We start from the raw sequence: 16,869 nt of genomic DNA, 5'->3' as shown, positions 1-16,869 counted from the left end.
TGACATACGTTCACATTAAAAAAATCCTTGGTGGCTATTATTACTATTCTAAATTGTGAACCCTAAGAAAGGTATATATAGGAGCTAAAGTGGCCTTGGGAGAATCTCTTGATTGGATTAAAATCAAGGACAATTAATGTTTCTTGATTTTTAGTCAATCAAGGATATTAACATGTGCTAAATGTGATATGCATGATACATTGCATCCCCTTCAAACTCAAGGTAGAAGCATAATGATGACTTGAATTTGAAATGTAAGCTTGTGAAGATGCCCTAAAAATGACCATGATTGACCATATTGAATGTAGAATGGGCCAGGCACAATGTATAATAAATTATGCAAAATGTTGGCGATGGCAATAAATGGCGATGGATGAATGCTAGAAGAGAACTGCAAGAGCCTAAGAACGATTGCACCAGTGACCAAAGAGTGGTTGCTATGGCCGGAGGATGACTACATTGGTGGCTTAAGGAATATTGGCAGAAGATGACATTGTGACAAAGCATGTGATTGAGTTGACCAATTTCACATAGTTTGAGTGCAAATGGGCCAAGTTGTGAGACTTTGGAGCCTCAAGTAGGAAAATAGAGCACAAAATTGAAATTTATGTGAAAAAAATAGTGTAGAAAAATTCTCTATTCTAAGAAAAAGAATGTCTAGACAATGATGATCAAATGTGATTAACACCTAAATCGAGTGATGGTTGGCGGTGAAATGCTTGAAATCTTGTGAAGAACACAGAAAAGTGAATTTGGTACCATGTTAAAATAAAATAAAAATAATAAAAAGTTTTAGATTTAGAAGGAGAGCAAAACAAGCCTTTACGTGGTATGGCCAAATGGCTTACATCTGCAATAGAAAGCCTGTAGTGACTACATTTTTTCTCTACTTAATTTTATTTTATTGTGGACCATAAATGGGATATATATATATATATATATATATATATAGGAACTAAAATATACTTAAGAGAATTCTTTGATTGGACTAAAATCAACAACAATTAATGTTTCTTAATTTTTTTTTTTGAGAAACGATGTTTCTTAATTTTAGTTAATAAAGGATAATTTTTTTTTTTTGAGATATATAAGATAAAGTTATTAAAGGATACTAACATGTACTAAAGTCTAAATATTTTTTTTTTTGGAGAAAATACTAAAGTATAAATGTGATTTGCATGATACTAAATTTGATTTGCGTGATACACTAATAAGGGCATAGAAAGGAGTTGAAGAATAGTATCTTAAAAATTTTTCTTTCTTTTTATTTAATTATTTATTTATAAGAAAAAAACTTTATTTAATAGGAACCCAACCTCTAAACTTGCATATTCTCTGAACGTATTCATTACAATGGCATACCTTGAAGGATTATTTTCCTTAGGTATTCAAGCATCCTTGAGACTTAGAAGAATGGTCTCTCTCTCTCTCTCTCTCTCTCTCTCTCTCTCTCTCTCTCTCTCTCTCTCTCTCTCTCTCTCTCTCTCTCTCTCTCTCTCTGAGTATTTGTTTATTTTCACACGTGTAATGCATATGCACGCATGTGCTAAATAGTCATAACAAAACTGATAAACCTATTGGAAATGAGAAATTTGCAGGTACAGTACTAAAATTTCTACTTTACTACAAGAAATCAAGAGTGCAGACGACAACAACTAAGATGAAAAATAGAGCACTGATTATGATAAAAATGAGAAATACTCCACTGTTTTGAGAATGACAGCAATACAGGATATAAATAAGTCCGACCATTTTCAAAAAGCATGTAAATAGCAAAGCATATAGTAGGGGTGGCAATTCGTGTTCACATGCTGGGTTTGTGGTATGTCGACTTATGAGTATTCAATTATATAGGATGAACATGACGCGTTTACTAAATAGATTACAATTCCTCAACCTTAAAATGATCTGTTTATTAAAGGGGTCAATTGTATTATATCATTTATCAAATTTTATGAAAGAGAAAAAAAAAAAAATACAATTTTTTGTATTAATCCAGTTGATCCGGACTATAAAAAAACAAACAAATAGGGAGGTGAGGTGAGATTGAGGTTTGAGAGTGAGAGGCAGCTATGGGACGTGGGAGAATGCAACAAGGAAAAAAAAAAGTTTATATGCCTAGGGTTTTGAAGGGTATATTATTAAAATGACATTGGTTAAGTGGATTAGACAGGTTTCGTGTGTAGTATACGGTAGGCTAGATGTTGCTTAGAGTCAATAGTGGCAGCTAACATGAGTGCTCCTAGCTGCTGGGTCAAAGTTTGTTGCTGATTGATAGATGAGACTTCTACCAAACATTAATTGTCCAATTGACGCAATATATAGAATTCATACTAGCAGATAGAAATAGAGAAGGAGGCGGACTAACAAGATTCCCTTGTGTACGCACCAAGAAACATTTTTTCATCATACTTAAAAAAACATGGATGACCAAGATTGCATTTTTCTTAAGTTTACACTAGAGCTTCTTTTCCTACTTGACTAGACACACAATCTTCTTTGTGAGTCAACTGTTGTTATCCCATAACTATAATAACACAGATACTGGTGTTAAACTTGGGCAAAGAAGAAGACATATATCTCTGAGTCAAGTGACTCTTAATCAAGCCAAAACCCCTCTCTTCAGAAAAATGGGCCTTTTTCAACTTTTCCCAATGGCTACAATCCTTGTATCACTTCATTTCCTGATAATTTTCTATGTTTCCAATATTCCCCTGGCCTTTGCTCAAAATGAAAACCAATTAATCTACAATGGATTCCATCCAGCCAAGCTGCATCTTGATGGCTCTGCTCAACTTCTTAGCAATGGTCTGCTGCAGGCTGCAGCTAACCAATATCAAGAACATTTCATCCCCCCAAGTTGGTCATGTTTTCTACCAATTTCCTTTAAAATTCAACACAACTTCCTCAGGTTCAACTCTATCTCTTTCATTTTCTACAAACTTTGTATTTGCCATTGTTCCACAAGTGCCAAGTAGTGGTGGTGGTCATGGCATGACGTTCACCATCAGTCCATCGTGGAACTTTATCCAAGCTGGAGGAAATCAGTATCTAGGACTCTTCAATTCTTCAAATGATGGCCTTCTTGTGAACCACATTTTGGCCATTGAGCTTGATACTATTCTGAACCCAGAATTCGGAGATATTGACAGCAACCATGTGGGAATTGATGTGAATAGTCTGAACTCAACTGAATTAGCTCCTGCAATGTATTTTTCCAATAAAGAAGGGAAGAATATAAGCTTGGAGCTCACAAGTGGAAATCCAATGCATCTTTGGATAGACTACGATGAAGAAGAAAAGTTACTAAATGTAACACAAGCCCCAACCAGAATCCCAAAACCAAACTGGCCTCTCATGTCAAAACCTATTGATCTGTCTCAATATCTCTTGGAATCTATGTATGTTGGTTTCTTTGCAACTACTGGTACCCGTGCTCTTGGATGGAGCTTTAATAAAAGTGTAAAAGCACAAAGCCTTGATGTTTTGAAGCTTCCTTCACTTCCTCGACAAAGGAAAACAAAAGAGATACCCAGACTAATGATCATGGTTTTTCTCATAGCAGTGATGCTTGTGCTGATAACAATCACTAGAGTTGCTTACATTATAAGAAGGAAGAAATATGAAGAAATACGTGAAGATTGGGAAAGGGAGTATGGTCCTCACCGGTTCATCTATAAGAATCTCTACAAAGCAACCAAGGGTTTCTCAGAGAAAGAGCTTCTTGGAGAAGGAGGTTTTGGAAAGGTTTATAGAGGAATACTTCCTTCTTCCAATGTACAAATTGCAGTCAAGAGAGTCTCCCATAATTCCAAACAAGGGATGAAGGAATTTGTAGCTGAGATTATTAGCATGGGAAGACTGAGGCACAGGAACTTGGTCCAGCTCCTGGGATATTGCCGGCGAAGAGGAGAGCTCCTCTTGGTCTATGATTATATGTCCAATGGAAGCCTTGACAAGTTCTTATATAGCAATGAAAAACCAAACCTTAGCCGGTTTCAACGATTTCGAATCATCAAAGGTGTAGCATCTGGCCTTCTTTACCTCATGAAGAATGGGAACAGGTTGTTCTACACAGAGATGTAAAAGCAAGCAATGTTCTATTAGATGCTGAATTGAACGGAAGGCTAGGTGATTTTGGCCTTGCCAAATTATATGACCATAGTACAAATCCCCAAACCACCCATGTGGTTGGAACTGTAGGTTATTTGGCTCCAGAGATTATTAGAACAAGAAGGGCAACCACTTGCACTGATGTGTTTTCTTTTGGGGCTTTCATGCTTGAGGTGGCATGTGGAAAGTGGCCTGTAGGACTACAAGGATTGACTGAAGACATAATTTTGGATGACTGGGTGTTTGAGTGTTGGAGAAGAGGAGCTATCCTTGATGCTAGTGATCCTAGATTGGAGGGTAATTATGTGGTGGAGGAAATGGAATTGGTTTTGAAATTAGGCCTGCTTTGCTCACACACAGTGCCAACACAAGGCCTAGCATAAGGCAAGTGATGCAGTTTTTAGATGGCAATGCCAATCTACCAGAATTACCAGATGGAAGTACTTTTTTTGGTACATTTAAAGGTAATGAAGAGCATGATTTCTTATTGTCGCTTCCTTCATCATTTGGCAAGGGTTTTGCTGTGTCCTTGTCTAGCACTAATTCAATCCTCATAAATGGTCACTGAATAAGTTTGTTTCATGCTATGGGTCATATAGACCATGGATTAATGGTTGGGACCAAATCAACTGGTGGCAAATAGAAAGCCTATTGATTGCTTGGGGGTGGAGAGGAGAAAAGAGTAAATTTTAGTTAGTAGTCTACTTATCCTCTAACCAGTACTAAAATAAGATTGATTCTGATGTAACAAGTTCTATAGATCAATATTTAAGTTGGGAATTGGAGAAACTAGATTAGGTTTCTCATTAAATTTCAGCTTACTAAAAGCCCATAGCCAGCGATTGCTATCCTTTAAGAAGGCATCATCCATGAATATAAAAATCATCTATTTTTAAATTAACTAGTCACTAACCTACACAAATGTGCGGAAAAGTTTTGCATGAATGTATGATATATATATATATACACTTGATGAAACAATTTCACAATTGTCGAAGTCAAAATAATCACTCCCTCAGAGAATCAAAAGGTAAGAAAGGGAAATTTATTATTCCTAAATAACATGTATTTATAAAATGCATTGCATCATCACAAATAAATTATTCTTCAATCCATATATGAGCATACATTTGATAGGAAGTAGGGAAATGAGGGGAAAAATGGCTATTTAGCCTTAATTTTGGAATGTAGCCAAATAGTACCCTTTCAAACTTTGTAGCAAAATACCCTTATTTTAGAACTCAATATTGTTGATGTTGAGTTTTGCCTGGACATTAGCAATGTCAAGTTATATGCATATTTTGTTACTTTGATTTTTTTGGAAATTTTGTGTAGAGTTCCACTAAAAATATGCATAGAACTTGATATTAGTAGGCAGAACTCGACATTAGCAATATCGAGTTCTAAAACATTGGTATTTTGCTACATAGTTTGAAAAAGAGGCTATTTGGCTACATAGTTCAAACAATAAGGCTAAATAGCCATTTTCCCTTGAATGAGGGATGATACTCCACTCCTTGTAATTTGGGCAATACTCCACTCTTTAATATGTCCTGTCACATGTAATGGTTAGCCACACACACAAGAATTTTATTTTTTGATCTTTTTCCAAGCAACCAAACAACAATGTTCAAATAAAAGAAGCATGAGAGAAACCAAAAAAACAAAAATAGAATTAAACACCAACATAAGCAAAAGAATAAATAACCAAAATATAGTCATGGAGAACATGTCATTGATATATCATTTATATCTTGTCGCATACACCAAAAACATTAGATCATTGCATAGTTGATTATAGTTATAACAATAAAGCATGATTACATACATTTACAAACAATTTACTAAATAGGAATTGTTAAGCCATGCCATCTAGGTAACACTTCCATTTAAGTTCTCATCTCCAACCACCTTTAAAATTCAGTGGTTACCTTTGCTTCTTACCTTTTTTTATTCACTTACCAGCACCGCCAGGGATCTCTATAAAACTACTTTGTAGCAGAGCTTCTCTAGTTCTCCAAAACCTTTTACATATTGCTTACCGTCTCCAAACTTCTGGATATGTTTCTAATTGGCTTTTTTTATTTTGCCAAGTTTTTTGTTGAAGACCCTGATCATCAAGAGAAAAATACAATATAAATAAAAAATAAGAGAGAGAGAGAGATTTGACAGGAATAAGAGTCAGAGGATAAAAGCTCCCATCTTCCTTCTCAATACAAAGCAACACCACATTACTTGACACAAAATTTAGAAATGGAGGAGAGAAATATGTGTCATAGAGCCTCCAGATTTGTTGATTTTCCTTGAACAAAAATAAAGTGAAAATATTCAATATGACATGTTAATGCATACACGTTACAAATTTTTAAAAAATGACATTTTAATGAAACAGAAAGTTCTGCATTTAAAGTGGAAGCAAATTAATATTCATAGTTTTACTTGTCTAAAACAAATCCCAAATTGTAAGCTTCTTGAATAGATAAGAAAGCCATGTACAATTACAGGCAAGCTCTATAAAAAAGAAGTAAGCATGATTATAGTAATACGAATAGAAATTGTTTTTGTGTGAAAACTAAATTAAGAATTAGTAAACTCAAAAGGGTACTGTGTCAAATTTTATATCAAGTCCAAATAAATAAAAAATAATCTAAAAATTTAAGGTGGAAGAATAAAGCATACAATTGATCATCCTTCAATGTTTGTAATCTTAAATATCTGTACAGGCCTTCATCAATTATCGACCTACTAAATATCAAGAAGAAAGTAATATAACTTAATATAGACTTGTAGATATGCGAATGCAGGAGCAACGTTTATTTCATGTCAGCTGGGCAGAGCAACATGCTTTCAGCCCCTTGAGAGCATTTTTAACAAACAATACAAGCATCACTCTACTAAAAATTTAATGAATCTCACAATAGTCTTGAATGTAATAACACTAAGAAAGATAACAAGTGACTAACAATACCTGACTGAACTCTTAGTTGCATCCAAATCAGAGTTTTCCTGTGAAACCATCAAGCATATCGATTTGGTCAACAATCGGCTCTACTTGTACATTAGTCTGCAAATAACAACCATTCAGAAGAATCCGAAGAAAAAAAAATTAAATCTAGTCTGAATACTGAAATTTAATTGAAACCATAATTATCAATCTAATCACCTTCACCGTCAATTTCGATATCAAAATTTTTGGTTTTTTTTTTTCCTCCCCCCTTAAAATTCAACAAGAACAAACCTCATACACTAAGATAGCTAAGTTAATTGAAATTCAAATACTTGCAATCTTCAAGATAATAAACAGTGAACAGTAATAAATGTACCAATAATGATCTGAACACTCTCCTCATAGTGCATTATAAAGAAAGATTATTAATACTTAATAGGATCAACATTTCCATGAACTATTAAGGTTCTTACCATTAAGGCCATGAATTCAGATTGCAACTTGTTTCATAAAACAATAACAAAGGAAACAGCATTAGAAACCCTACAAACCCCACATAAAAAGCCAATTCAAACATTCTCAAGTTTTCAACATCTTTATTCTCAGAGATTCATAAATAAATAAAAAAGCCAATACCCCAAAAGACTCCATCTAGCTTTCTAAGTAACCCTTTTACAAACAGAAGGTGCAGATCATGAACCCAATATCCATACAAAGTCAGAAACAAAAACCCAATACAAGAACACAATAACCCATAACAATAGACAAACCCAGACCTCAAAAAAAAAACTCATTTCTCCTCTAAGAAGCCTTTCAACAAACAGCTTGTCTACATATATTCAATAAGCATCACCATATAATTAAAGTCACAAAAAAGAAAAAGAAAAACCCAAATCTACCTTTTGAGAACCGACTGAGTACCAGCGGTCTTAGCAGGAGGGTTTGGGTGCTTCGGCGCCACGGCCACAGCCACAGCCTGCACCCAATAATGGTCGCCATAGGTATAAAAATACCCTTCTTTCTTGTTATTTCTCAAAAAGCAGAGAGACAGAGACGGAGAAAAGAGGAAACAGCAAGGGAAAAAGAGCCGTTGGCTGTTTTGGGCTGGATGTGGATGTTTAAGGGCACGTGAGTTTAAACAATTTCTACAATATTTTTTCTATTTCCAAAAACACTTCAACAAGGTTACTATAAGTATATAACTCCATTATCATACAGGTACCAAATAAGTGTAGGTCAGGCTGGGCTTTTTTGAATTTAGAATAAAGGGTCTTTTGGGTCCTAAATAAAAAATAATTAATGGGCCGGATATTTTCATTAAAAAAAAAAATATTTGATATGTTCACAATATTTTTACAACAAATTTTAAGTGGTAGGTTGTTACTTGTTGTTATTGTTGGGGCAAAATAATAATCTTAGTGTTAGGTTTAAATTCCAACCAATAACAACTAAACACCTATGATTTGTTATAAAAATATTATGAAAATATTGTGGACGTAGCATAACTTGGCTCAACCTTCTTCTTTTCTAAATAACTAATGGGCCTTGAATTTTTAAAAAACGTTCTTAAAAAGTAATAATAAAGGATCAACCTTTCCATGAATTATTAAGAACCTTCAGGTTTATGAATTGAAGACCAACAAAAAGCATAGTGCTTCTACAATTAAATTAGCCAAAAAAAGAAAGAAAAAAACCACTATTTCTAATTACTCCACATAATTGATTAGCTATGCAGTGACTAAAATTAAGAAATCAATAAAAAATCACTGCTTCTAATCACAATCATTTTCATTCATGAGTTCTTCTTCTCAGGCTTAGCTTGAAAATTGAAGGTTGAAAGCTGTGAAAACTCCAACTGAAAAGTTGTCGGTTGCACACTGCACTGTTGAGATTGAGATAAGAAGAGAATAAAGTGGGGAACGGAATTAATTAAATTGGGAAGTTGAAAATGGGGGAAGTGCTAAACGTTTACGTAAGAATGGTTGAATTAAATTAGCGAGATTTAATTCCAAGGGAGCTGACAATTGAAAGCAATAAATGTTCTTAATGGAATAATACCTTTATCCTTATAAAACAAAGGAATAAATGTGTTCTCTATTGACCTAAAATGTTCGAATTAATCAACCAATTATTCTAAAATTAAATAAAATGTTCACAAAATAACTAAAAAACTTACCCAAAAATGTAAATTTGTTGCTGAAAGTATGATTATGAAATTTAAACTTTTTATTCCATTAATTATAAATACATTATATTACTCTAAAAAATAATGCAAACTAGAAACACTTTCAACTTGCATATTATTTGTTACAGATAACCTATTTATTCATATAAAATACTCCATTACAAAATATTTTCATTCTTCTGTGCATCGCACAAGTCCGTGAATAGTATGTATAATTTTAGTAGTCTTCTATATCTTATTTCAGTGTTACCTTGAGATTTTGAACACAATGAAGGCATAAATGGTTGATTTTTTTATTTTTTTTTTTATTTTTAAGGAGCATCAAATCCTTAATATCCAAAACCTTCATTTTCTTTTACTCATCGTATGGAGAAACATTCAGTAGAACTGTAGAAGTACAAGACCAGTGCCTGTAAAATCTAAACTGACTTGTAAATTTTCAACTGAATTGCCAGTCTTGAAACGTTATTGACTTATTTCTAAAAAAGATTCACTTTAAAAGCAATGTAATCTATTTTCAAATGCCACTATCCAAATAAATTTCTTGTGAAGTATATGTTTTGACTGCTTCTAATAGATCAAATTGAAATAAGGGTTTGATCTGAACCATTGAAGTAACATATAGTTGCTCACAGGTGCCTATAGCATGAAAAAGCAAACCTTCCCGAGATCTTGTACGCACAAGTATTTTTCACATGGAAAATTTTAATTTCTAGAGTTTTCTTTTGTTCATTTCAAGCGATGCTAAGGTCCTATACACTTTTCTAAAATGGTGTGCTAAGGAATAGTAGAGATATCATTCCGTCTTTTGTGTGTATGAATTCAAGAAGGGATTAAAACAACCATTTTTCCTGCTCGGCTGTTCATACTGACCATGTGTGGATTAAGAGAAATATATATTGGTAGCATAAGACAAAAACTTTGCGGACAAAAACATTGGATGTGAATTTTGACAAAATCATCATTAGATTGTATTTTCTTCTTATATTTTCTATACTTGCAAAATTTCCAAAAAATCAAAGATCAATAACTATATATGTCATCAATCAAATGTTTAAATTTCAAGTTTTTATAATCTAAAATTATGCATATAAAATAAATTTATAAATCGAATAGTAAATAACATTCGATAGATACGAAATTTGACATGCATGTTAAGGACATAAAGAACACGTAATCTAACGGTTGCATTTTCAAAATGTGTAATCATATTAATTTTTTTAGTATGAGTTGTAGTCATTAGTTACATCCAAGTTTGTAGTTAAACTTTGTTTAAAAAAGAATATTTCTTCTATTACTTTTTTTATGTTTGTGTTCATTGTTTATGAAAAACAGCATTTTCTATCTTTCTAGTTTTGAATGAAATGTTATTCATAAAAAAAGGTTTGAGAGATAATACCTTAGGAGATTCTATTTGAGGTCTTAATATAACATATAAGGATGCCATTCAACCCAAAAGTTTAAGTTTATGAATATGGGCAAATTATATCTATGATATATCTAATAACAAAAGCCTTACAATTAATTTTTCAGGCCTCCTATTGTGCCATCTCATCCAACATATCATACACTTTTTTTTTTTTCCTTTATATTTTCTCTCTATTTTTTATTTGAATAAATTAAATATAGATAATATAAATTGTTCAGTTCACCACCTCAAATTCATTTTTTTCAAACTCAATTACTTTGTGAAAGTCACCATGGCATAGAAAGGGGGTTGATTAAGTAGTATTTTAAAAAGTCTTTTTTTTTTTTTTTTTCTCCAATGAAAAAATTTTCTTTTTTTTTTCGGTAAACCAAGATATAATATTAACTAAGAAACAAGTCTATTACAAAACAAGTTAGCATTATCAAAAGCTAACCCATTCTCTAAACTTGCAATGGCACTGGCACACCTTGAAGGATCATTGCTCTTTAACATATTCAAGTCCAAGAGACTTAAAAGAATGGTCTCTCTCTCTCTGAGTGTGTATGTATCTTCACAAGTGCATTTCATACGCACCCGTGTTAAGTTCATAAGTCATAACACAAACTGATTAACCTATTCGAAAGGAGAAATTTGCAGAAAAGAGCTACAGTACCAAAATTTCTACCAGAAATCAGTAGTGCAGACAACCGAAACTGTGATGAAAAATAGAAAACTAATTATGATAAAATTCAGAAATACTTCTCTTTATTGAGATTGGCAGCAATACAGATAAATAAGTCCTGCCATTTTCAGACAGCATGTAAATAACCAAGCATCTAGAAGCCTAGACGTTGCTTAGAGTCAATTCAGACAGCAACCATGACTGCTCCTAGCAGCGGTGTCAAAGTTTGTTGCTGATTGATAGACAAGAGTTCTACCAAACATTACAAACATGATTACATCTCATTGACCAATTGACAGAATATAAAGAATTTAAGCTAGCAGAAGAAATAGAGAATTTGACACTCTTTATCTACTTTCTGACTAAATTGTTTGGTTAGCCCATGACTATGGCAACATACATACTGATGTTTAACTTGGGGAAAGAAAAAGACTCATTTCTCTGAGTCTGAGACTTTTAAAATAACCAGAAGCCTTCTCTTCACAAAAATGAGCCTTTTCCAACTTTTCCCAATGGCTACAATCCTTAGATCACTTCACTTTCTGATAATTCTCTATGTTTCCAATATTCCTCTGGCCTTTGCTCAAAATGAAAACCAATTCATCTACAATGGCTTCCTTCAAGCCAAGCTGCATCTTGATGGATCTGCTAAAATTACCAGCAATGGCCTACTGCAGCTAACCAATACCGTAAACATTTCATACCCGCAAGTTGGTCACGCTTTCTTCCAATTTCCTTTAAAATTCAACACAACTTCCTCAGGTTTAAGTCCATTTCTCTCATTTTCTACAAACTTTGTATTTGCCATTGTTCCACAAGTACCAAATGTTGGAGGTCACGGCATGGCCTTCACCATCAGTCCATCAAGTAACTTTACCAACGTTGTAGGAAATCAGTATCTAGGACTGTTCAATTCTTCAAATGAAGGCCTTACTTCAAACCACATTTTGGCCATCGAGCTTGACACTGCTCTGAATCCAGAATTTGGAGATATTGATAAAAATCATGTGGGAATCGATGTGAATAGCCTGAACTCAACTGATTCAGCTTCTGCAATGTATTTTTCCAATAAAGAAGGGAAAAATATAAGCTTGGGGCTCACAAGTGGGAATCCAATGCATCTTTGGATAGACTATGATGAGGCAGAAAAGTTACTGAGTGTAACACTAGCCCCGAAAGGAATCCCAAAACCAAACCGGCCTCTGATGTCAAAACCTATTGATCTGTCTCAGTATCTCTTGGAATCTATGTATGTTGGTTTCTCTTCAGCCACTGGCACACTTGTTACAAGCGACCACTATGTTCTTGGATGGAGCTTTAATAAAAGTGGACAAGCACAAAGCCTTGATGTTTCGAAGCTTCCTCCACTTCCTCAACAACGGAAAACAAAAGAGATACCGGTACTAATGATCATGGTTTTGGTCATAGCAGTAATACTTGTGCTAATAACAATTACTGGAGCTGCTTACATTATAAGAAGGAAGAAGTATGAAGAAATACGTGAAGATTGGGAACGGGAGTATGGTCCTCACAGGTTCATCTATAAGAATCTCTACAAAGCAACCAAAGGTTTCTTAGACAAAGAGCTTCTTGGAGCAGGAGGTTTTGGAAAGGTTTATAGAGGAATTCTTCCTTCTTCCAATATACAAATTGCAGTCAAGAAAGTCTCCCATGATTCAAAACAAGGGATGAAGGAATTTGTGGCTGAAATCATTAGCTTGGGCAGGCTGAGGCACAGGAACTTGGTGCAGCTCCTAGGATACTGCCGGCGACAAGGTGAACTCCTTTTGGTCTATGATTATATGCCAAACGGAAGCCTTGACAAGTTCTTATATAGCAATGAAAAACCAAACCTTAACTGGCTCCAACGATTTCGAATCCTCAGAGGAGTAGCATCTGGCCTGCTTTACCTTCATGAAGATTGGGAACAGGTTGTTCTACACAGGGATATAAAAGCAAGTAATGTTCTATTAGATGCTGAATTAAATGGAAGACTAGGAGATTTTGGACTTTCCAGATTATATGACCACGGTACCAATCCTCAAACAACCCATGTGGTTGGGACTGTGGGTTATTTGGCTCCAGAGCTTACTAGAACAAGAAGGGCAACCACTTGCACTGATGTGTTTGCTTTTGGGGCTTTCATGCTTGAGGTGGCTTGTGGAAGGAGGCCTGTAGAGCAACAAGGACTTACTGAAGAGGTAATATTGGTTGACTGGGTGTTTGAGTGCTGGAGAAAAGGATCAATCCTTGATGCAAGTGATCCTCGATTGGAAGGTAATTATGTGGTGGAGGAAATGAAGTTGGTTTTGAAACTAGGCCTGCTTTGCTCACAGTCAATGCCAGCAGCTAGGCCTAGTATGAGGCAAGTGACGCAGTTTTTGGATGGCAATGCTAATCTGCCAGAATTACCAAATGAAGGTGGTTGTTTTAGTACCTTTAAAGGTAATGAAGCGTTTGATTTCTTATTGTCGATTCCGTCAACATCTGGCAAGGGTTCTGCTGCTTCCTTGTCTAGCACTGATTCAATCCTCATAAGCGGTCGCTGAATTAGTTGTGTATCATGCAATTTTTAGAATAGACTTTGGATCAATGCTTGGGATAGTTGGGACCAATTCAACCAGTGGCAAATTGAAAACTTACTGATTGCTTGGGGTTGTAGAAGTGAAAATAGAAACTTTTGAAGCATAATGTTGTATATAGTCTCGTTTGCTTAATATAGAAATTGCAGTTAATTTTTAGTCTACTTATCCTCTACTTTGTACCACGATAAGATTAGTTCTATTGTTGTAAGCTGTATAGATCAATAGTTATGCAGTATATTGCAGACATCGGATTAGGCGTCTCTTTAAATTTTAGAATACTGAAAGTCCACAGCCTGTGATTGCTCTCCATTAAGAAGGCATCATCCATAAATAAATAATTAAGTAATTGTCTATTATTAAATTAATGGTTAAGGTGAAAACATAAGCAGGATTTCCATAATGTGAAATCTAATGTTAACGTGAAAACTTAAAACCCTTGGGCTCCATTAATTACAAATAAGTCCTTGTATATTAAGATCACTAGTCGCTAACCTGTATTATGCACAAGATTAGTTAATAAAAATTAAATATATTTATTTTATTTGAAGGTACATTTATTTGAAAATGAATGAAATTAAGTAAAAATATAACCGTACGTGCTTGAGGAGGCTCTCACATGGTTTTAAAAATTGGTACGATGAAAGAACCGGAAAAGAAGCTAATTATCGGTTTTCTGGTCGGACCGAGGTCCAACCGATGGTCGAACCGGTGAGCATAAATAATTTAATTATTATTTATTTAAATTATATAAATAATTAATAATTTTTTAATATACTAAAACTAACAAACCAATAGTAATGTTTTGGATACTAATTTTTTATTAGTATGATGAAGGTCATAATGTTTTGGATACTATGGAAGTTTTCCCTTATGTTGACTTAATAATAATAAGGAAAAAATATGATTTTTACCATGTAAACACACTTATTAACCTGAAATTACCCTACCGCTGGAGATAATACCGTACCGCTAGAAGACTGAGTTGGACTATGATGCTGTAAAATGACTAATAATATAACAAACTAACAACAGTAACGTGTTTATTGTGTTTTATTGTTGTCTTCTTGTTAGGTTGTAGTCTCTATCTCTTGCTTGGGCGGACTTACACAACACCGAAAGCCTTTGGGCTTTATTTCAAGGGCCCATCGTCGAGTTTTGGCTTGGCTACCCCATATTCTATTTGGGAACATCAAAATTTTCCCCTCAACATTCTGGTGACTTCACTGGGGAGCTCCCGAGATTGAAGAGCTTGAATTCCTCCCGGGAACACACGAAACAAAGATATGAACTAGGTAAATAGAAATGGAAAAAAGATGTTTCCAATTCATCAAAGAGCCAACCATAGTGAAAGTTTATCGTGCCCTCGAGGTTGCATAATAGCCAACAAGAAGCAAGGCAACATGATGTTAGCCCAGTGGTACAAAGTTAGCACTCTACAGCTGCACTTGATGCCAAATTTTGGAAGAGCAGCCTCTACTGCCTTGCGGCCTTGCTGCAGCCTCTACAAAGCTAACATTATGTATATATAAGTATACACACACACACACACACACACATATATATATACACGTATGTATATGTAAGTGAACACTCTTTTCTTTCCTTCAAAAAAGAAACAATTTTTTTTTTCTAAAAGAAAAAGTTGTCCTCAATGTGAACAGTACAATATTTACAAATGGTTAGTCAAAAAGAAAAAGATAACAATGCACATATGAATGTTTATATACATGCATAGAAGAATGGGCACTATTTGTTTTCTTTCAAAATCACAAAACTTTCTTACTTTGCCTTTGGCTCAAAAATGGTTTTTGCAGAAAAAAAAAAAAGGGGCACTACAGCTACGGTTGGAGGTGTCCTTTGCTATGTACTGTGCAATATCCCCACATGAACAGTGAGAAAAGACATGTGCATACATGAAAAAGTGGCAATGGACAATCCCTTTTATGCAGAAAGTTTCTTTAGGCATGAACCCTTTTACAAGGCAATGTCCATAGTTGACTAGTCCTTCTTTCACATTAGATGTTGGTGCCTACAATTGAATGACCTTTTGCATGCATAAAAAAGTAACAATGGGCAGCCCCTTTTATGCAGAAAAATCCCTTTTATGCAGAAAATTTCTTTAGGCATGAACCCTTTTACAAGGCAATGTCCATAGCTGACTAATCCTTCTTTCACATGAGATGCTGGTACCTACAATTGAATGACCTTTTGCACAAGTAATAATAGCACTTATAGCTGAACAAATCATAAGTTTTTCTATAGCTTTTAGGCAGAAAATTTCTTTTAAGCATGAACCTTTTACAAAACAATGTCCATGGTTGACTAGCCTTTCCTTCGCATGTGATATTGGTACCTACAATTGAATGACCTTTTGCACAAATAATAACAACACTTATAACTGAACAAATCACAACTAAATGAGTTTTTCTATAGATGAATGAGTTCGCATACATGAATAGTAACATCGCCTACCACTAGGAGAGTTTTTTCCCCCTATTACATGGACCAAAAAAAAAAGAGAAGTCTTTATAACTAGAGAGTCTCAAAACATGTAGTAACACATCAGATACATATTACATCCCAACAGAGTTGCCCACTAGAAAAATGAACTAAAGCATGAGTAGCCTAATCCAATAAGCCACCAAAGGTTTCCGTGGAGGAGGAGCCACCGCTGGTGGGTAAGGACAGCATGATGGAATTTTTTTGACTTGTCAAAAGGGATAGTTTCGCTGACTTTGCTGCAATTTCTTTCTCTAAATCTGCAATCTTCACCGCAAGTTTAGCCAACTTCATCTCATCATCATGAATGATGCATGAGGCAGCGGTAGTTTTGAGCCAATCGAGAATGATCCCAAAATAAGTTTAAAAGCATTTTTTTTTATCCCAAAGAAAGGAAAGCACAAGGAAGCATCTAGCAGCAAATCACAGCCACAATGTGAATAAACTCGG

The 16,869-nt window shown here is 34.5% G+C and overlaps 1 protein-coding gene, 1 long non-coding RNA gene and 1 pseudogene across 3 annotated transcripts in view; 2 read left to right on the top strand and 1 right to left on the bottom strand.

Moving 5' to 3' along the window:
* Positions 1 to 8,279, bottom strand: part of LOC126729095 (uncharacterized) — an 82,237-nt gene extending 73,958 nt beyond the window's left edge. Inside the window, exons 1-3 of the long non-coding RNA XR_007656500.1 lie at positions 7,960 to 8,279; positions 7,082 to 7,177; positions 5,316 to 6,223 (exon numbers count right to left, since the gene is read on the bottom strand). This is a non-coding gene — a long non-coding RNA (uncharacterized LOC126729095). The remainder of the gene's footprint in view (positions 1 to 5,315; positions 6,224 to 7,081; positions 7,178 to 7,959) is intronic.
* LOC126728952 (L-type lectin-domain containing receptor kinase SIT2-like) overlaps positions 1 to 14,164 on the top strand; it is a 111,965-nt gene extending 97,801 nt beyond the window's left edge. For both annotated transcript variants that reach the window (XM_050434737.1, XM_050434729.1), the window contains one exon: positions 12,170 to 14,164. In XM_050434737.1, coding sequence (XP_050290694.1) covers positions 12,170 to 13,884 — 1,715 coding nt within the window. In that variant the 3' untranslated portion in view covers positions 13,885 to 14,164. The remainder of the gene's footprint in view (positions 1 to 12,169) is intronic.
* Positions 2,472 to 4,943, top strand: LOC126728973 (L-type lectin-domain containing receptor kinase IV.1-like; annotated as a pseudogene).
* Positions 14,165 to 16,869: the final 2,705 nt, after the last annotated feature.

This window comes from Quercus robur, chromosome 1, assembly GCF_932294415.1.
Source record: "Quercus robur chromosome 1, dhQueRobu3.1, whole genome shotgun sequence".
In the NCBI taxonomy this organism is placed as follows: Eukaryota; Viridiplantae; Streptophyta; class Magnoliopsida; order Fagales; family Fagaceae; genus Quercus; species Quercus robur.
This window is presented reverse-complemented; position numbering and strand designations above follow the sequence as displayed.